Source organism: Rattus norvegicus, chromosome 10, assembly GCF_036323735.1.
Source record: "Rattus norvegicus strain BN/NHsdMcwi chromosome 10, GRCr8, whole genome shotgun sequence".
Classification (NCBI taxonomy): Eukaryota; Metazoa; Chordata; class Mammalia; order Rodentia; family Muridae; genus Rattus; species Rattus norvegicus.
This window is the reverse complement of record NC_086028.1, coordinates 29446621-29467457: the sequence shown is the minus strand read 5'-3', so window position 1 is coordinate 29467457 and position 20837 is coordinate 29446621. Positions and strand designations below refer to the sequence as shown.

At 40.3% G+C, this 20837-nt stretch overlaps 1 protein-coding gene across 5 annotated transcripts; it reads left to right on the top strand.

Annotated features, from left to right (window-relative positions):
• Positions 1 to 5011: 5011 nt before the first annotated feature.
• On the top strand, positions 5012 to 20377 carry Ublcp1 (ubiquitin-like domain containing CTD phosphatase 1). Of its 5 annotated transcripts, none has more exons than NM_001394310.1 (11): positions 5072 to 5142; positions 7865 to 8061; positions 8757 to 8848; positions 9198 to 9283; positions 9391 to 9476; positions 10751 to 10849; positions 12767 to 12804; positions 13290 to 13388; positions 15967 to 16083; positions 17727 to 17854; positions 19295 to 20377. In NM_001394310.1, exons 2-11 carry the CDS (start codon positions 7908 to 7910, stop codon positions 19320 to 19322), a joined length of 927 nt encoding a protein of 308 aa, NP_001381239.1. In that variant the 5' UTR covers positions 5072 to 5142; positions 7865 to 7907; the 3' UTR covers positions 19323 to 20377. The 5 variants fall into 5 exon arrangements, with proteins under 5 accessions (XP_063125396.1, XP_063125397.1, XP_038942223.1 ...); NM_001014117.2 differs by having other exon boundaries at positions 9361 to 9476; XM_063269326.1 differs by lacking the exon at positions 10751 to 10849 and having other exon boundaries at positions 5012 to 5142; positions 9361 to 9476; positions 19295 to 20375.
• The last annotated feature ends 460 nt before the right edge of the window (positions 20378 to 20837 follow it).

Here is a 20837-nt window from a genome sequence, read left to right as displayed (position 1 = left end):
TGCCTGTAATTGCAGCTTTTAGGAGGTGGGGCACGGAGTTCACCCTGATATACATAGTGAGATCTTGTCTAAAACAAAACAAGCATTTGTTTTCAAAAACCTTCCTATACAAACGGTACATACATATATGTGTTCTATGACACATATATTTTCAGATAACTTAAAAATAACTGTGGGGGTTGGGGATTTAGCTCAGTGGTAAAGCGCTTGCCTAGCAAATGCAAGGCCCTGGGTTCAGTCCCCAGCTCTGGAAAAAAAAAAAATAACTGTGGTAAGAACACATCGTATCATCTACACATACCTGTGTAATTTGAATTTTTAAGAAACCTGCTAGTTTGGATCTGGAATGCCAACCCCTAGGGCATGTGGAGTTATTTTTCCCTAGCCTCTGACACGACAGGCAGGTCATAGAAACTCAGGGGGTGATGCCAAGTGGGAGGAAATTAGGTTGTTTGAGGTGTATTCTTGAAAGAAAAGTTAGAGCCCTTACTCCTTTTGTCTGCTCCCATCAGGTGAAGGGACTATCATCTCTTACACCCCGTATGCTATTAGTGGCTCAAATTAATTAGGACAAACAGCCATGTGCTGAACTTCTCATACAGCACAAATGAACCTTTCCTCTTTTCAAATTGATCATCTCAGGTATTTTGTCACAGTAATGATGCTATTACCTGCCAACATTGTGATTTAATATTTATATATGCTAATATATAAACATATAAAATATTTATATATTGTAATGTGTCACATATTACACATATAATGAATATAATATAATATATTGTATATCTATATCTAGCCAGATATAAAGATTATAAGATATTATAATAATATATAATATAATATTTGGTATATTATATTAATATATAATATTTGTATTATATATTTATATAGTATGTATATTTTAGAGCATTCAAAACACTGAGTATTACACTCATGTATGTATTCATTGATATACAGTATTACATGCAGGTGTGTTATTATATGACACATCCTTATTTAACATTTGTTATTCACTAATTCATCATATTTCTATTGAGCCCCAACTTTAACCAACATCACCCTAGGTTCTAAATTAACTAAAATTGTTAATAAATAGAACATATGGTCTGTTTCCTCACAAAGCTTACAGTACAGTGGGTGAGACTGTTATGATAATAATGTTCCAAAGAAATGCTCAAGGGTAGCGTACGCTTAGTAATGAGACAAGTGTAAACCAATGCTTTTAAGTAGTAACCTGTGACAGAAAGGTTGGAACCCTGGTAGACTGTTTCCTGATAAGAATGGAGCCAGAACTCAAGCACAAGGGCTGGCTTTGGGTAGAAGGGAACTGTTGTGATTCATTCAGAAGTAAAAGAAGTGAAGGTGAGTGCAGACAGGGCTTCCTTCATAGATCTGAAGAGGTTTGAAGAGGAACTGCAGAAATCTGGGACAATGCCACCTGCCTGGAACAAGGGAGTAATTGAAGGTCTGAAGGCTGAGGGGAGTGGAAGTTTAAAGTGGCTGTTTTGGGAAAGCTAGATGAATAGAGAGGGGGATGTAATTTGCCAGGCTTAGTCAAGTGCCTGTAGAATCTGTCCTGTGGGGAAGATTCTAGCCATTTTTAGCATGGTGATTGCAGGCAAGAGAGGCAAGGAGGTAGGTATCTGGAGAGAGAAAGAGGAAATACAATTCTAGAGTTGAGCTAAATAACATACACAATATATACATATACATGTGTACATACACATACATATGTATGTTATATATTTATATAAGCATATCTATATATATGATATTATATATGCTGTGTGTGTCTTCCAGAGCCTTGTGAGGGAAGAGAAAGCATTACTAGAGAAAGAAAATAGGATTGAAAGAGTAGTAATGAGTAGTTCTTAAGAAAGGCTGAGATACAACAGCAATGAGACTGAGTTTAGGAAATGTCTTTTGCTCTTCCAAAATAACCATGGCCATAGTGATATCTGAAATTTAGCATCTAATTTTGTTGAACTGGCTATTTAGACCTGTTAACAAACCCTCGATTAGGCCATCTACAGATCTTTTATTACTGCAAAGACTCTAGGAGAGGCCAAGAGTATCATTTACTCTGCCTGTGTTAGGAGAGGCTCTAGAGAGCAACGACAGAGAATTTCTCTTAGTGGCTGTTGTGAGCTGCTGTGAGGTCTTTTTTTAGGTCAATTCTACAGTCATTCCTGGTCACCAAGAGTTCGGTTTCTTTGTTAAAATAAAGGAATAATAATACTTTTTGATCCACAGCATGTTTTCTTTTTTTTAAAAAATTTTAAATGTTATTTTGTGGTGTGTGAAAACATATACACTTTCCTACACAGGAGTGGAGGTCATAGGACTTGCAAGGTTTGGTTCTCTTCACCTTGTGGGCCACTGGGACGGAATTCAAGTTGTTAGGCTTGATAGCAACCTCTGGCTTGCCCTCCAATTGTTTTCTTAATTGTATTTTTCATTTCATGAAGGTTTAGCTAAACAGAAATGAAGTCTGATGGCCTGTGATGTTGGTGTATGCGGTAATTCTGGAAATAGAGAGGCCAAGGCAAGAAAATGAAGAGCCACGGACCAGCAGGGTGCCACAGGGAGACAAAGTTAAGGGTTGGAGAGCACTGGTAGAGCACTGGAGAGCACTTGGTAGAGCACTGGTTTAGCATATGCAATGTGTTGGGTTTGATACTCATTTCCGGAAAACAAAACAAAACAAAAAAAGCAAAAACAAGGAAGAAAAGAAACAAGCAAAGATGAACTGGAACCATCCTTTTGATTGGGCATTTGACAAAGCCGTTCTGCTACACAATTCTTTGAGAAATGCCACTAAACACTTGGCTACTATTATTTACAGTCTGATAATAATAGCTAAGTTATTAGACCTCTTGCCACGTGGTTTTCTAACATCAAAGCAAGGACTTCTTCATGAAGTGTTGCCATGGCTTTCACACAGTTTAGTTGACCTTAATGATTAACAAATTTACTGATTGTGGTGGTGAAAATAGAACTGGATCATGCCAAGAAGCTAATAGGTGATCGGAGCAAGGGAGAGATCTGGGTGAAAATGCATATTCATTTTGGAGATCAGTTTCTTGCTTTTCGATGATCATTTTTGACTGTGCTGTTAAACTCCTTCAGTGTGGGTTTTGCAGAAAGTCTTTTCTTTTTTAATAAGCAGGGGATTTGTTTTGAATGAGTAGATATTCTCATTATCATTAAGTGCAGGGAAAAAAAAGACTAAATCTCTTAACTAAAGAACCCTTACGGTGGGAACTGGAGCCATGACTCTTGCCAAGGACCTAGGTTTGGTTCCTGTCACTCATATGGGGAGTCACAACCATCTTTAAGTACAGTTCCAAAGGCAAAATACTCATACTCGTTAAAAAACAAATATTTTTAAGGATTGCTAAGTCAGGAAATTTAGTTGCTTTATTTCTAACAAGCCCAAGAAATGAAAAGCCAAACCAAACCAAACCAAACTAAACCAAACCAAACCAAACAAAAAAACCCGAACAAACAAAACCAGGTACAGCCTTGTCCACTGATAGGAAAGTCATACATGGGACCGATATTACTTTTTAATTCTCCCTTCCCTTCTGAAGTAAACTGGTTTAAGAAAACATTTTGGTTTCGTGTTTTTATAATTTTAAAATTACATTAACTTAGCCAGACATGCTGGTGCATGCCTTTGATCCTAGCACTTGGAGCAGGTGGACCTCTGTGAGTTCCAGAACAGCCAGGGCTGTATACAGAGAAACCATGTCCCCCCCTCCCCCCAATTACATTAATTTTTCTGAGTGTGTATGTACCAAGGCACATGAAGTCTGAGTACAACTGTTTCATAAGAGGTGGCAATGGCTCTTATGGGTCTCTGGGATTGAATTTGGAATTGAAGTTTTAAAAAGTATCAGATACGCTTATCTAGGGACTGATGATTTAAACATTCTTCAAGTTACTTTTTATATTTTTGCATAACAAGTGATACTGGGAATTTCTTGAATGGATGCAAAAGGTTTTGCCCTTTTGAGGTTTTCTTCTATCTGAGTCAGAGTGAATTTCAGTCCGTATCCCAGGACTGGAACTAGAGTTCCCTATGCCCAGGCTGGCTTTAAACTTATGCACTATCCTACTGCCTCAGCCTCCCAAATGCTGGAATTACAGCCTGAACCACCTACAGGGGTTCAGATGGAGACTACTTTGATGGCTAAGGAAAACTCTACTTTATGTGAGGCACCCATTCTAAATTTCTAAAAGGTTAAGTTCCTAGCAACTCTGACTCTTTGTCCCTGCCCCAGAACTGGAGAACTGTTATGAAATGATTAACTGCTAGCTCTGGTTTCTGTAAAATCCGCTCATCATTACGCACAGGGGGTAGTGAAGCAGTTCCTCATACAGCTGTAAAAATTCTACAGAAATGAATTGTGACCTGCCTTTAAAAGCCCCTTTTCCCGTTTTAGCTCACGGGAACAAAGGACAGCGGCAGTTTAAAAAGAAAAATTCGACAAATTATAATTTAAATCGAGGCTTCGGTCTCTCCGTGTTTTCGAACTATTAAAGCATGAAATTCTTTTGTAAAGTGAACTAGTTTTCTTGTATTTAAGAAAGAGGCAAAAGAGGCACGAGTGGGTGGAGTTCTGACCCGATACACCGATCTGGAACACAGATGTCAAACAGACATTTGGAGCGGTAAAATCCCAAGGCCCCAAAATTATATTCCTGGCTCCTTGCGTCTATAGAAAAGTCCACTTCAGTTCTCAAAGGTTGGCTTCATTCGGAACAGGACACTGCCACATACATGAGTCAAGGGCTCCACTAGCTCGGCTCGGGCGGAAAAATACGCCACAGGGCCAAAGCGGCTATCCGAGTTCGGAGCATGCGCAGAACAGCCGGCGGCCACCCAGGAACCGGGAGGGGGTCTCTTTCACAGAGGCCACAGTCAGGAAAACACTCGGCCAGGGCTCCCCGCAGGCACAACATCTGAGGAGAAACCAAACAAGCTGTCGCCTAGTCCCCTACAGCACATTTCCGGTCTCAACCACACTTTCCGGTCCTCCCGCCGGTTCCGGTCCCGCCTCTCACTTCCGGTCTCCTTAGGTTCCGCTGCGGCCGGCTTTTTCGTCCGCTGTAGCTGGTTCCGCCGCGCTCCAGGTGAGGACGCGAGATTCTCCGGCGCGCCTGCCTGTGAAGGCGACGCTGCGGCTGGGGGATGCCACTGAACTGCATGCGTCCCGTGGTTTGTTTCGCTGCGGTCCGGGTAGGCTGGGACCGCAGCTGTCCCGCCCGGCACCCAGAGGCCCCTGTCCCGGCGCGCTGCGGGTCGTGGCCGCCGCCTTCGCATCCGGCCTTCTCACCTGATCCTAAGGCTTTCCACATCCTAGAATGTTCTGCGTCCGCAGGCCTCATTCCTCCCTCTAGCAGGGTCTGTCTCGCCCTCCCCTCACGCGGGTTGTCGAAGTCGTCCAAGGCAGCTTGTTTCTGGGTCTCTCTGCCTGTCTTCGGATGCTCTCCCGGGCCAGTCCCAGCTGCATCCCGCGCGGCTACTGCTGGCCAGTGCCAGGGCCCGGGGCCCACACCCGCACACTGACTTTTGCAAGCTTGATGAGAAGTTCACACTGTTACTTTTGAAATTGCCGCCGTTAGCTGCTTTTAGTTATGCGGTGTTGGGGCGAGTCGCTGTGACTTATTTTGCAGGTTTCTAGTCTAAACCAATGAGGTCATTTGTTAGTCCAGGATTGTGAAGATTAAGATAGTTGACGAAGTAGCGACAGTTCTTCTATCTTCTCGGAGCTTATAAAAGTGCTGTCAGGTGTTATCGCTTATTAAAACACATACATATGAAATGACTCATCTTAGGGCTTAGGAGGCTGAGGGCCAGAGGTAAGAACTGACTTAGGCAAAGCCAACACAGGGTGTTAGGCAGAGCTCCAATTTAAATATATGCTGATTATGTAGCCCATAAGAGACCTCTTTGAGTTGGATTGCCATAATTGCCCCATTTGTGGTACAGATGTCATAAACTATTAGAATTGTATGAGAAAGAAAGTATAAAAATGATCGTGGTTTTTTGTCCCGCATGATTCTCAGTAGTGATGAAATGAGATCCAAAAATTAAAAAAAAAAAAAAAGTTTAAGAACGAAAGCGGTAAAGGTTTGTAGAACCTTTGTTTTCTATCTATGCCCAGAATTTTGGGGCATTTGTCAACTTGTTAACCGTGTGTGGCATAAGTTCTTTAGGGAGTAGTGCCCTTTTGTAAAGTGCATGGGGCCCATGCCATTGGCAGGTCTTTCTAAAGCTGGTAATATGGAGCCTAGAGGAACAGCATGCCCAGAGTATGCTTCAGAAATGGTAGAACATGATTATAATGTACATGTGAGGTCCCTTCCCTTTACCTCTGATGATACTTCCAAGAAGTTTTTTATCAAATTAGGTCAGTGCTCTTGGTTGGAAACCACTGGTCAAAATCATCTCATGGTCTCCAGACTACCCTGCCCATCAAAGCACAGATTAGCTTAGCTCTTGTGAACAACCATTCCCATTTCTGTGTCTTACAGAAAAATGACATGTAAATTATTTCAAATTGACCCACACACCTTTTTATTGAAGGTCATAAAACTTCTTGGGACAGAATCTGTCTAAAATGGCATTGTTGCCCTGAGTTAGCAATGTTAGCCTAATTTTCTGTAGAATATCATTAACGTATGAGTAAGTCTTAAGTGTGACTCTAAAGAGAAATGGGTAACCCAATGTGAATATGGATTTGTTACTCTTCCAAGCACAGTAACAGATTTCCTAAGTCTTTACAGATTGTTAATTAAAATTTACCTTCTCTCAAAGTTGGTTGTGATGATTACATGAATTATGCGATCAAATACTTCATCAGGCGCTCGAAAGCTCCACAAAAATGCCCTGAGATTAGGAAACTCAGTTCTCTGACCTGTGAAGGAAGAGAGTTTGTAAGTGTCGACAGCTTTATGGGACAAGCAGCCTGCGTTAGTTGTTAGGGAGAATAGCAGCTGCCATGTAACATTTCTGTGGTTGGATCTATATGAGCACATTAAAAAAACAACCCTACAGTTTGATGCTTTAACTCGTGTAGATTGAGTTAGACCACTGTGTCATAAGGGATGCACATAAGGGATGTGGTGAGGTTTAGTCAGGAAACTGATACCAGTTATGTGCATGTGGGTAGATTATGTAACTGTTTCCTCAATGGCAAAGAGGGATGTTCTTATCAGACACCTTTATCACATGAGATTATCTTCGTGCATCTGGTTAGTTTGTAAAATGTCTAACACAATGGTATACAATCTAGGGCTGCCAGAAGCGTACTAAATGGTCAGCTTTAGGTTTACTTATTTAGGCGTACAGAGAGTTTTCCAGGCACTATGTCAGTTCGAAATGTTAACCAGTTTACTCTTCATAAGAATGCACGATACAAATAGTATTCCTTTGTTTTACAGATGAGGAAAAGTGCGTGCTAAGCGAAATACTTAAATAGTAAATGGGAAATCTAGGGTCTGAGCCCAGGTGGTTTGCTCTGGGTTCTAATGAATGCCTCTGTAACATTAATTGAACATGGATATCTGTTGTGAGGGACTTGCCTCCAGCAGAAACCCAACCAAACAGCAGGAGGGGTAGGTAGCTCATTGTTCCTTTCTAGGTGAATGAGGAAGAATCTGAAAAAGTGGGAAATTACTATAAGCCAAAACAAGTAGGAAAATTGTAATGTGGAGCATTGTGGGAGCCTCTCCCTGAGGAGGCACAGTTATCTCCACCATCAGACTGTACAGCAGAGTTCAGGCTGCACACACAAGTTTGTGTTTGACCTGTCAGTTTTACTTTCCTCATTCACATGCGCCTGTCTCTTAGGTGTTTTGTCTAGCAGGAAGCCGCTGCTTCATATGCTTGAAGAATGTCACTCCCCATCATTGTGAAATGGGGTGGGCAGGAATACTCGGTGACCACGCTCTCAGAGGATGACACTGTGCTGGATCTCAAGCAGTTCCTCAAGACCCTTACAGGAGTGCTCCCAGAGCGCCAGAAATTACTAGGGCTCAAAGTAAAAGGTAATGGCCACTTCATGGTTTCCACACTGATATTCGCCATTATAGACTGTTTTAAAAAAAAAGATAACTTCTCTTGATTTTCCTAAACTCGTTTAAGTGGTACAGATAAGAAGAGTGAACTTAGTTGAAAATACCACTACTGTTTTGATGGCTTTGGTTCCCCTGACAGTTGGTATTTACTTGTTAAGGCGTTGACACAGAAATCCCAGATGAATTATTTATTTCTGGCATCTGCACCTTACCTTTCATTATGACTTACGCCTTATATCCTCCCCAGATTGTCTCTCCTGTTTGAGAAGTGGAGACTATTTTATTGACAGTGTTCCTTGCTAACTTACTTGTATCTTTTAGGTCTCTGACAGGTGAGTTTGGGGTAATAGAGAATCTGTGGTGTAGTCTCTGGCTTTGGGGCTTCTGGGACAGCGCTTTCTTTAACTTGGGCATAGGCACGAGTTGCTTTTGCTTAGTTAGTACACTAACAGGCCAGATGGGACTCAGGAACCCAGCCCCTGTATGACTTGTGACTTACTGTGCTAGATACATACTGAGTAGTAGCATTTTTTTTCTTTTTCAATGTAAGAAAAAACAAAAGAAACCTCAGACTACCAGACCTGTAATGTGTGGCTTTTATGTAACGGAACAGTGAACCAGCACCTGAACTTTAGTGAGAAAACAGTCATTTGCTTGTATTGTAGGCAAACCTGCAGAAAATGATGTTAAGCTTGGAGCTCTCAAACTGAAACCAAATACTAAAATCATGATGATGGGAACTCGTGAGGAGAGCTTGGTAAATGTTTACTTTTGTTACCATATGTCCTTTGGAGGTGTTATGATGTGCACAGTACTATTATGGCATAGTTTAAATTGTGGTAAAAATTTCCATCTAATGATCAGTGAAAAATAACTGCACGATGACCGTGGTATTAACTCAGCAGAACTAACTAGTGGGATATGTTAGTATGTAGTTAGTCATAAGTATAATGTAACCAATGCAGCAAAATGTAACATGGCAGATCTGCCCAGGGGACATACAGAACAAGTAGTTAGCAGTGGGATTTCTCCACCATGTGTGCTTGAGAGCTTAAATTACCGATATTTGTTTGTTATGCTGAAACACAACTTTCCTGTCTTAATAGGAAGATGTCTTATGTCCTCCCCCTGACAATGATGATGTCATCAATGATTTTGACATTGAAGATGAAGTAGTTGAAGTAGAAAATAGGTAAGTGCTTTTGGCCTTCAAAGACATCGTCACATGGGGAAAAGGGGCTTTTCATCTGGCTTTACCATTTCTCTTAGGGAAGAAAACCTATTGAAGATCTCTCGCAGGGTCAAGGAGTACAAGGTGGAAGTGCTGAACCCTCCCAGGGAAGGGAAGAAGCTTCTGGTGCTGGATGTTGATTATACGCTATTTGGTGAGTCAGTTAAGGCGCTCAGCTGTCCTTTAACTAATACTTTCATCCCCCCCACCCCCCAACAACTCAGTGTGTACTTAAAGCTTCCTTTATTGTTACAATTTAGGAAATACAGATACACAAAAGGAGGCATTACCTAAAATTTAAGGTAATTTTAAGAACAAAAAATGACCACATTTAATATTTTGATGTCTTTTAAGAAGTATGTTTGTATGTATCTCCCTTTTCATTATTGCTATGAATTAAATGGCATGCGGTGCTGGCTAGTTTTTATGCCAACTTGACTCAAGCCAAGGCTGTCTGGGAAGAAGAAATCTTAACAAAGAAAATGTCTCCATATCATTGTGGTTGGGGGGTGGGGTGCTCACTTCGGGTGGTGCCTCCCCTAGGCTGGTTTTCCTGGGTGCTCAAAGAAGGCAGGCTAACTAAGCCATGGGAGCAAGGCAGTAAGTGCCAATCTTCCATGGCTTCTGCTATACTTCCTGCCTTGAATTCCTATTCTGACTTCTCTCCATGAAGGACTGGGACCTGAGAGTTGTAAGAGCTTTTTGGTTATGGTCTTTTATCACAGCAATAGAAACCCTAACTAAGTCACCTAAAAATATTCGTATGTACACATAGGTATTTGTTGGGACACAGAATAAGGATTTATCCTAATTTAACCAACTCAATCCTGACTAACACTTTTATGAGGACTATTTTAAGAATAGTGTTGTGTTTTATATTTAACCCTTGTTTTTTGTTTATATTCAGACACCTTTCTTAAATTTAAAATTACTGATTTCAATTGAAAAAGAAAGGCATTCATTTTATCTTGCCTTGACAACACATAATTTCTGCTACTAGAATTTTCTTGCTTGTAACCCTAAACGTTAAATGTTTTGTAACTTAATGTGCACTTTGTTTAAGAATTAATCAACTGTTGTTGTGCAGTGAAGTTGATTTCCTCAAGATGATGAGTATGTGAGTATGGGGCCTTAGTGATCATTACTGTAAATGATATTCAGATTAGGTAAGAAAGTGGACAGCAGATCATGTAAGCCTGAATTTTCAGCGTTGCTTTTTTGCACATTATATAGAAATGGTCCATGACGCTGCAGTTCACAGGCATTACATTCTGTGTTTTGTAAAACATCTACCTGTGCTCAGTGTCTTTTAGTCTCATGTGACTTGTAGTTGTGTGTCTTGTATCTCATAGACTACTTTTTATACCCAGTACTTGTCCCTGATAATAAACTAATAATGTTTTTATGATCCACTTTTTTTTTTTTTAGATCATAGGTCTTGTGCAGAGACTGGGGTAGAGTTAATGAGGCCATATCTTCATGAATTTCTAACATCTGCATATGAAGATTATGACATTGTTATTTGGTGTAAGCTTAATTTTTTTTATTAGATTTCCATGGAAATAAGGTGGTTACTTATATTATTCTACTGTGTAAAGCATGACTTAAAAAGACTTGTTTAAAAAAAGTTTTTTTTAAGTAAATTTCTAAAATGATATTTGACTTTCTTAGGTTATTATATGAAGTACATGTATGTTTGCTTAATAACATTGTGGTACGTGAATATAGGATAAGAGTAGGCTATGGTGTTAAGAATAAAAGTAGTTATTTGTTTTTGCAGTTGAGGATTGAACTGGTGCTTTCTGCATACACTAGACAGTGCCCTGTGCTATATTTCAAGCCCTTAATCTTTAATGCTTCCTTTCCTTTCTTACTCTAGTTTCCAACTATTTGGAGACAAACATTCTCTTTAACAACAAATCTTAGTGATGGACAGAAATGAAGAAATGAATTGCTTCAGGAAAAATTAATACACAGCAGAAGCAGAAGGCTTCAGAAGTTGAGGTCTGGCCATTCAGTGACATGCAGACCCACAATAGACCATGCGTTTGCTGCAGAGTAGAGACTTAAGTATTGCTAAGGCCATGCTTTGGTCTGGGTGGCAGTTTTCGTCCTATTCCCTGGTAAATGAAGCAGTGCACTGATTGACACCCCACCCCTGCAGACATTTGCAGTTACTTCTTGGCAGTTTCCTGCTCAGAGAGTTGCCCTGAATGAAATAAGATCCCATCAATTGTAAAAGTGTGTAGTAGGCATCTGATGAGAAGCCAGACAGTGGAGTCTGTAAGCTTCCTTTGTACTCTCCTTGTAACTCAGAATGTTTCCCATGTTCATTGACACTGAGCTCACACCTGTTTGGATTAAAAACATGATCAAAGTGTGCTGATTTCATTGTTCAGTTTGGGAGAAGAGAGCTCACTGAAGCATTTTTTTTTTTTTTTTGAGCATTTTGACATGACAAAGTCAGTTACTAAGTTTGACTTAGACATTTAGACAACCTTTATAGCATATATTTAAAAATGTTATTGGTAAATTATCCTATTGTTGTAGATTGAAAGATTTTACTTTGAAGCTAAATACTAGGATATTAATCGTGTCCTTTGTGATATCAGGGAGGACATTTCATCTGTGTGAACCTCGTGTTCTTCACTTTGAAGTAGTAACTTGACCTGTGTTTTAGATGGGTTGTCAGACTAGGTGTCCTGGATGGTAACTTGCGCCATTGCTCACATACAGTGATTACCTCACAGTGAGCAGTTATTTACTTTATGTGTCTCCTTGTTTTTCATCTGGAAATTACGTGTAGAACAGGTTCTAAGCTAACTTTTTCTTACTAATGTTTGTATTGTAAATAGAACACTCTATAAACTTACAGTTTTACTGACCAATTCTGTATGTAAAGTGCAAGAGACGAGGAGAGCATGCAAAGATGAAGACTGGATTTTCTGTCAGTGACTGTCAGTCAGAGTCTATTGGAGCAGGCATGTAGTGTAGAGGGTCTTTATACATTTGTCTCTGGTTCTTGTAAGGTGCGGGGCTTAATGAGATTAATTTGGAAGCCTGACAAAGCGCATACAGTCATTAGTCCTGGCTGGTCTTCCACACTTTATATGTGAACATTGGTACTACATATGCTTATGCACTGCCTGGATCTGCTGCCAGAGAAAGTTAGGATTCATTCATCTCAGACTTATTTTGGAATGAAGAAATAGTGGCAGGGCTGATTTAAAAGGAGCCTGGGTTTTAGTGTAATGGCCACCTCTGTCTAATAATAAAAGTGGTTTAAGTTTTATACTTTTTAGAAGAAGCACTAAAGTAAGTTTTTAGGGACTGTTTTTAAAATTGTTATCTCGCATAGAAAGCTTATTTATTCAGAAGAAAAATTTTTTTAAAAAATGAAACTCAAAACTTTTCATATGTATTGTATTATTCCTCATGTTTTAGCTGCAACAAATATGAAGTGGATTGAAGCTAAAATGAAAGTAAGTGTTAGAAACAAGCCATTTCACCATGTTTTGAATTCACATTTGAGAGATCAGAGGTTCTAGGACTGAAATCAATTTCACTTTTATTGGCTGTCTTTTAGTAGATATAGAATGCCAATCAATATTGGGAGTAGAGGTGTGTGTGAGCCTGCTTAATGGTGGATTGATCTGAATGTCTAAGCTGTTTTCAAGAAAAAGCTAAGCCCCCTTGTATTGCCCTTATACTCCAATGTTTGCTTTGCCCTTTGCTCTAGTGTGATACTGAAGAGGTGATTCATATCTAAATGGTCAGTTAGTGAATCCACTTCTGCTTTACTCACTGACACAGTTCAGCAGAGCAAACGCTTTGCTGTCGTGTAGCAAAATGTATCTCAGTACATCGCTGTAGAAAATTGACATTTTGAGAATTTTGCAGATAGAATGTCTAGAAAGTCTGGAATTCCCACATTTGTATTTTAACTTTATGACCGTTTGTGTTACAGGAGCTGGGAGTGAGCACTAATGCCAACTATAAGATTACCTTCATGCTAGACAGTGCCGCCATGATAACTGTGCACACACCACGGAGGGGGCTCATTGACGTAAGAACCTGGGACTCACTGGTGGGAACGATAACAGTATTTTTAGATAGGACACTTTCTGTATAGAGTCTGACAGAAAAAAACCTAGAAAGAATTTAGAATTTCATCTGAACAAGTAGTAAAATGACAGTTGAATGTTGACAGAAACCTCGTATTTAAGATTTGGAACAGTTAGGAGGCAGGCAGATCTTTCTGAGGTCAAGGCTAAGTGTGATCTACATAGTGAATTCCAGGCTAGTGAGGGCTATATATAATGAGACCCTATCTCAAAAAATTAAATTAAATTAATTAATTTTAAAAAATTAATACATGAAGTACAATGATGCACTTAAGGGTATTGAAGGACCATCAAGAAAGGAACTGTGTCAAGGCTGTGAAAATGGCAGACAAGGTAGGTGAGAAAAACACTGACTATTAACAAGAAACATGCTGGAAACAAAGCAAACTGTACTCACTGTTCTCTAGAAGAAGCTAATGCTAATAATACAGGGTCAGGTCGTACATGTTACCCTAGAAAATAGCAGCAGGATCGGGCTTTAAAAAATGACTAATTGTAACACGGTTTACTCCTCAAGTGACTGCTTCTACGAGACCCTGCCGCAGGCGTGGTTAGAGAGATCCATGTCTTATGAAAACAGCCTAGGAATGGAGAGAGGTTAGCATGTTGGAGCTGTCTAGGGTGCTGTCAGTGGTAAAAAGAGAAGAGAGTCATCTAAACACGTGAGGACTTGCTCAGTGCACACACTAGGGGAGAAGTAGAATTACGACCTACTGCATACAAGTGTTACAGAGCTCAGGAACTGCTAAGTACAGCAGGGTTGTAATCGTGGGGCATCAAAGGACAGCTAACTGCCCTTGGCTAGGAATGAGAGCTGGGACTGGTACAGTGGGCTGCAATCCGCTTACTCCACTGATGTAGTAGAATAGTTAAGGACTCAAGTAGGAGTATCTACATGGCGTCGGCAGGCCAGTGAGAATGGTTCTTAGCCTTTCTTTTGTAGTAGTCCTTTCAGCTTGGTGAATTTCCTGAGCCAGTTTTTTTATTTAAAAAACAAAACAAAACAGAAAACAAGCCTGGAGGTAAATAAATCAGACTGTCTAGTACCTGATTTGGAAACTTCCTTTGTGCCTTTCTGTATTTTCAGATTATTCTATGGTCAGCAATATAATATTAGGGTTCTAACTTTTAAAAGGTAGTCCATGTTTGGGGGGAACAGGTGTGCCGGACTTAATTTCCAAGCAGATGTGGGGTTTCGTCTTGTTCAGTCCTGGTGTCTTTGAGCAGTCTTGCCATGGAACATCCTGAGACAAGTTCCCTACAAACCCCTAGGTTCTGGCTTACTGTGTTCCTATATTCTTGTCTCAGGAATTGGGCAGTTCTGTTTTGAGAATAAACAAATAGCAAATAATTTAGGTGAAAAAATGTTTAGCAAAATTAAAATAGTAATTTGTAGAGAAGAAAATGTCATGTTAGGCCAAGCAGGAACGGAGGCCCCGAGGACAGCATTTCTGTCCTTGCTGCCTAGTCCTCATGTCACTGAGTGGGATTCCTGCCACTAAGAATCACTTTTTAAAAATGTATTTAAGGCATTTTCTCAATGTTTTATTCATGTGTATTTATTCTTCAAAATAAAGTCAGGTTTATAGTTAGTGAACTTGTCTTCCTAGGACTGCAGTGCTCAACCTAGGAGGTTGAAACCCCTTTGAGGACTGAAAGACCCTTTCACAGGGGTCACCTAAGACTCATAAAACACAGATATTTATATTATAGCACATAACAGTAGCAAAATCACAGTTAGGAAGTAGCAGTGAAAATAATTGTATGGTTGGGGTCACCATGACATGAGGAACTGCATTAAAGGGTCATGACATTAGGAAGGTTGAGAACCACCATCCTAGATACTCCTTAATTTCATGCAGGCTAGTGACCTTGTTATAGAGAAGCGTTTTTCGTTGTGTTAGACTTTGAGAAACTGTGAATGTTGGCAGATATGTCTGTATAGAGACCTTTATAGTCCTGAAACAAAACCAAGAATTAAAATTCTGGTGCTTTTGAAGTTGATGGATCAAATGCCCTGGAAATCAGGCACCAGTTGTCAGTGACAAAAATCAGCTGGGCACAGTGGTAACCACTTGTGTTCCAGTGCTCAGGAGCCTGAGGCTAGAGGAATATGAGTTCAAGGCCAACCTGGGCTGCAGAGCGAGACTCAAGTGACAAAACTGAAGAGACACTACAGACAGAAGCCACGGGGTTATTTAGCATTAGATGTCAAAAGCATTAACTGCAGAGCCTGTGTAGTTGTCCTCACTAAGATGTTCTAGTCTGACGGTCTTGAGAGAGGTGGCTGTTGATCAGTCCAGGAAGTACCTACTCTTTTTGCCCCGAGTGTTCATGTGGAAATATGTAAAGTGTCGTGGTTGGGTTGGGTGAGTTGGACGTGCACCAAATGGTGAACATTCGAGGCTCACATGGTGCTTGGTGATTAGCAGCCCCACAGGTAGGAAGGACCTTGCTTTCCTTTTAGGATGGGGTGAACTGTTAATACGTTCTGAGATAAATACAAACCTTTATTTTAAGGTGAAGCCTCTTGGTGTCATTTGGGGAAAGTTTTCTGAATTCTACAGCAAAAAAAACACCATTATGTTTGATGACATAGGAAGAAATTTTCTAATGAACCCACAAAATGGACTGAAGGTAAGGAAGTTTTACTTGTTTAAGCTCATGTAGCCTGAACCGTGGTGTGCCCTGAAATTTTAGATGATCTTCCACTTAAGAGTGGACTAGTATTATCATTGTCTTCAGTTGTGCTACAGTTGCCTATAGTATTTAATACAGGAACATGTGGTTTGTGGCCTGGGAGCAGCAGGCTATCCCATGAGGCTTAGGTGTATATAGAGAATATTCTGTGATTTTTATTCTAGGATGAAAAGTCAAGACTTGCTCAAAGTCATGTATGTAATGGGTGTTTGACAGAGTTTGGACTACTCTGTGACGTGGCTCCTGGTCAGTGATAATCTGAGCACAGGTCACATGAAATCTGCAGGAACTCGAGTCTTGTATCCTGCGGTGTAGAACGCTAGAGCCTGAATGCTTCTAATGCTGCTAACGTAGCTGCCTCGTGTAGCACAGAGGTGCTCTGTGACAGCAACGAGGATGTCTCCATGTGAACTGGAAATCCTGGTGCTAAGGTGTTTTTTCTCTGACCTGGACTATGTATGTAGCCAGTTAGGTTCTAAGTACAGAAAGGGATGGGAACGTGTACAAAGTATGTCTGTAAGCCTTTATAAATTATTGAGTTGGTGTTAGTGCATTGTGAGTGTGTCAGGAGTGGTGACGCAAGCCTGGGGTTTATCCCTGCAGATGTAGCCTGTTGGCTTGGATGAGAAGCAAGAGTGCTCACTCTGTACTCTGTCTTCTGTCTTCTCACACTCTGAAGCAAACCCCAAACGTTTTATTTAAAATTAAAAGTAAAATGTGATAGGCTATGTTAAGTTGTATAAACATGTCTGAACTGATCTTAAGAAAAGAAAAGCAATTAGGGAAATCATTCAGAAGTGTGTCAAATTAAATAATTCAAAATTGTAGTCAAGATTGAGCCTCTCACTTCTGTTTGCTTTCCTGACTTTTATAGTTTGAAGTAATTCTTTTAAATGAAGTATTAATAATATAAAATCTATCAATCTTACAATTTGGGAGAACATAACTGATTGCCCTTTTTATGGAAACTGGTCTTTATAAATAAATGGCTAAGTGAAATGTTTATGGCAAAATGTAGCAGAAAACTGGTATGACTGTATAATAATCCCAGCTGTATAGAAGTGAGGAATGGGGCTTACATGATGGCAGCTCCCTCCACAGGACCCACATGGTGGAGGGGGAGCTGACTTCTGGAAGTGTCCTCTGCGTGTACAGAGGATGTGCACAGGCACACAGTATATACAGAGACAAGGATAGAAAGCTCATGCGGGAGTGCTCCGATAAGGATAGCCCTGCTGTGCTTGGGCCAAGCTCGAATCTCGGCTGGCTCTGTTCACAGTGGACAGAGTCAATGAAATGAGTTAGCAGAGAGCACGCAAATGTCAGAAAGAAACCAAGGGTGAGCAGCATTGCAGACCCCGGGCTGGGAGAGGCCATGCTGTCAGTTAGGCTGAGGTAGAATAGGTAGGTAGAAGAGCTTAAATAACACCCATGATTTCTTAGAAACTTAGGTGGTGTGAAAGTCACTTGCACTGGTATGTTAGCCTCAGTAACTGACTGAAATGGTGGAGTAGCACAGGCTTTTGTTAACTTTCTTGCCACAAGATGAAGTTTGGTGAACTTTGTTCATTTTCTGACAGATACGGCCTTTCATGAAAGCTCATCTAAATCGTGATAAAGACAAGGAACTGGTGAAGCTCACTCAGTACCTCAAGGAGATAGCCAAGCTTGATGACTTCCTGGAGCTGAATCACAAGTACTGGGAACGGTAAATGCTGACTGCATCACTTTCCTCTTGATACCAATGAGTAAAAACACTCTGCCAATGCCAAACTGTGCTCTTAATGTTTTATATAAGGTGTGGAAGGTGTGGAACTGTTTTTTGGAGTCCCCTCAAAGCTATTTCTTTTAACCTTTAATTTGTTCATAAACCCGCATTCCTTCAGGTCTTTGGTATTCCAGTAGTAGGAACTTGAGAATTCCCTACTCCTCCCATCATGATTCTTTAAGGCAAGGTCTCTGTGTGGCCTATGCTGGCTTCAAATTTGTAGTCCTGCCTCAGCCTCCCAGCTGCTGGAATTTCAAACACATGCCAGCACATGGGACTGACTAGAAGTTGACCAATATTATCACACTGTAAATTGTGTCTGGATGACAGTGTTTAAAACTCAAGAAACTTCTGTGTATAGCAGCAGAAATAGAAAACAGAACCTTATGACTTTTCTTTCTAAAGATTACCATATTGGTGTAGAATCTTCTGGTCTTCTTTTTCTAATATAGCCATGGAGAAGTCCAATATAAATTATAGTCAACATCTAAATGATGAAGCCAAGAAAACCTGTAGACATGGGAGGGTTGTGCTTTGAAATCAGACCTATATTAGTTTGGTCCCAGTGTAATCTCCAGAAAAAGCTGCCAGTGGGCACTTTGCTTCCTCAGCTCCCACTTCTGGCTCCCACATTACTTTGATACAGGGCTTCTTGGTAGTGTATAATGAATGGTGTATGAGTCATGCAGGCGAGCGATACTTGGCCCCCGCCACACAGAGAGCAGCTTTCACCATGAGACTCATCTGTTTCCTGCTTTTGTCTCCACACTGCTAGTGATGGTGGTAGCTTCTAAGTGTGAGAAGTTTTAACTTAGTAGTGAATCCTGTTAAATAATATAAGGATTATTGATGAGTTGGTAAGGAGTGACACAGTCATTTCTTTCTCTAGTGCTGGGCATTGAGCCTAGCCATACGCATGCTGTACAGCCACTGTGCCTCTCACTACAGCCTTCTCTGTTTTTTACTAGAGTCCTTTGTTTGGTTAATATATTTTATGTGTGGGGTGTGTGCATATATGTATGTCCCCCCGCTAGTATCTTTTATTTCACTGCAGGAAAAAAATAAGATCTTTAAATGAAGTCTGAGTTAATTAGAAATCACCATTCTATTTAATGTTAGTAAGTAGGCAGTATGATGTGGTAACTGATGTTTGCATCCTCTAAAAGGCTGATTGTGAACTGAGCAGCCTGATTTGGCAACTCCTTAACCTTCGTGCCTGAGAAATACTGCAAGGAACATAACACTCAGCAATGTCTAGTAATTACTAACGATATCATTTTGAAAGGTCCTCACTGAAGTAAGTCCTTTGACAGGAGAAGTAGATTGCGTTCCTGAGCTTCGTCTGATTCCGTTTTGATGAGTTTATTTCTTTCCTTGCAGGTATCTATCTAAGAAGCAAGGACAGTAGTTACCAGTTACACTCACAGTTGAAGGTCCTTGAGGTCCATGGACCTTTTTTTCTTTGCTAGGCATTACCATGTTTGTGCTGGACACTGAAGCAGATGCCAGGTTGCCTAGCTGTGGTCTTCCAATGCTTTGTAAATTTAATTTTGTATTTTTTTGAAGATCATAACAAAGTGCTAAAAAACAAAACAAAAAGTTCTCTTCCCTCTGTGTTAATTTACTCCTGAAGAAATGTTTTTGGGCATTAATTATTGAGGTGTTTCCCAAACCCTCTAAACATGCAAAAAAGAAAGGAAAATGAAAAGTGGAGAAAATATACCTACCAGTGTCATCCTGTGACTTTGGAAATGAGTTTTGTCTTATGCTTTTATGCTTTTGTCTCCTTGTATAATCCGCTGCCTGAGTCTGAGACCAAATCTATCTTCAACTAGCTAGTGTTCTCCCCCTTAAAACCAAAAGCAAAACCAAAAATCCCAGACCAGCTTTTAAGTAATGACCTGGTTTGTTATGCTGAAAACTCCCAAGAGTTGTCTCCTTGTCAGAGTTTCTCTACTGCAGTCTTCCAGGAAGATCTTGAAGCTGGAGTTGTCAGTGTTCTTTAAGAATGAAGGACATCTGTGTGATATGGCTGTGCCCTAGATGACAGGGTAACAAGCAGACTGAAGTAACACTGCAGGACAAGAATATGTTTCTTTTTGGTGGCTAAGTAGAAAAAGCCTTTCTGCCTACACTGTAGTCCTGAGCACAGCTTACCACAGTAGTAAAAAGGCACCGTCACCAACTCCACTCTCAGAAGCATGGATAGCATTTCTGCCTACTCCACCTAGTGTCATTGTAACTGCTAACACCAAACATCTAGCCATGAGAGTAAAAAGATCTGTTACTTGCAATGCTTAAGCCTTGTGCAAATATGTAATGTGACTATTGTTTTATGTTGACAGTATTGCTTTATACAGTTCTTGCATTGAAGGGAATTGCTCCTTTTAAATGAACATGGTGTACATTGTTCTTATGGGACTATTTCAGTGGTGTAAATAATAAATATCTTTTCTTAAAACATTGGTTATCTGTTTTATAATGTCTCAAATATTTTGTCAATTCACCAACCATGTTCAGGCAAGGACTCTGAAAATTAAATGCAGAGGCAGAAAGAATCAGCTGGAGGCCAGCTGCTGCAATGATGACAAACAAATAAGTGTGCTGTTCTGTGTATGTCCTTATACATTCAAAATGGTTTTAGCAGCTAGGTAACATGCTTAATGAAAATAATTTATTAAATGTTTCTTAAACATCTGGGCATTTTTTAAAAACAATTAAGGGCCAGTAGAATGTTTGCGTTTTTACTCATGTTTGCGTGTGCCTTTGTCCTTTTCAGTTATCTCTTCCTGGTACGGCAGGATCTGCCTGTCTGCCTCCCCTGTGCAGGGATTCTAGGCTCCTTTTGTGGTGTTTGGCTTTTTCCTCATGTGGATGTGGATGTGATATGGAATGTGTGGGTGCACATGGAGGCTAGAGGTTG

What these genes read in the sequence shown, in the direction of transcription:
- Ublcp1 (NM_001014117.2), top strand. Translation starts at nt 7,908, where the DNA reads ATGTCACTCCCCATCATTGTGAAATGGGGTGGGCAGGAATACTCGGTG. An exon ending in ACTAGGGCTCAAAGTAAAAG is followed by an intron (nt 8,062 to 8,756) that starts GTAATGGCCACT and finishes CTTGTATTGTAG; the next exon opens with GCAAACCTGCAGAAAATGAT. An exon ending in AATCACAAGTACTGGGAACG is followed by an intron (nt 17,855 to 19,294) that starts GTAAATGCTGAC and finishes CTTTCCTTGCAG; the next exon opens with GTATCTATCTAAGAAGCAAG.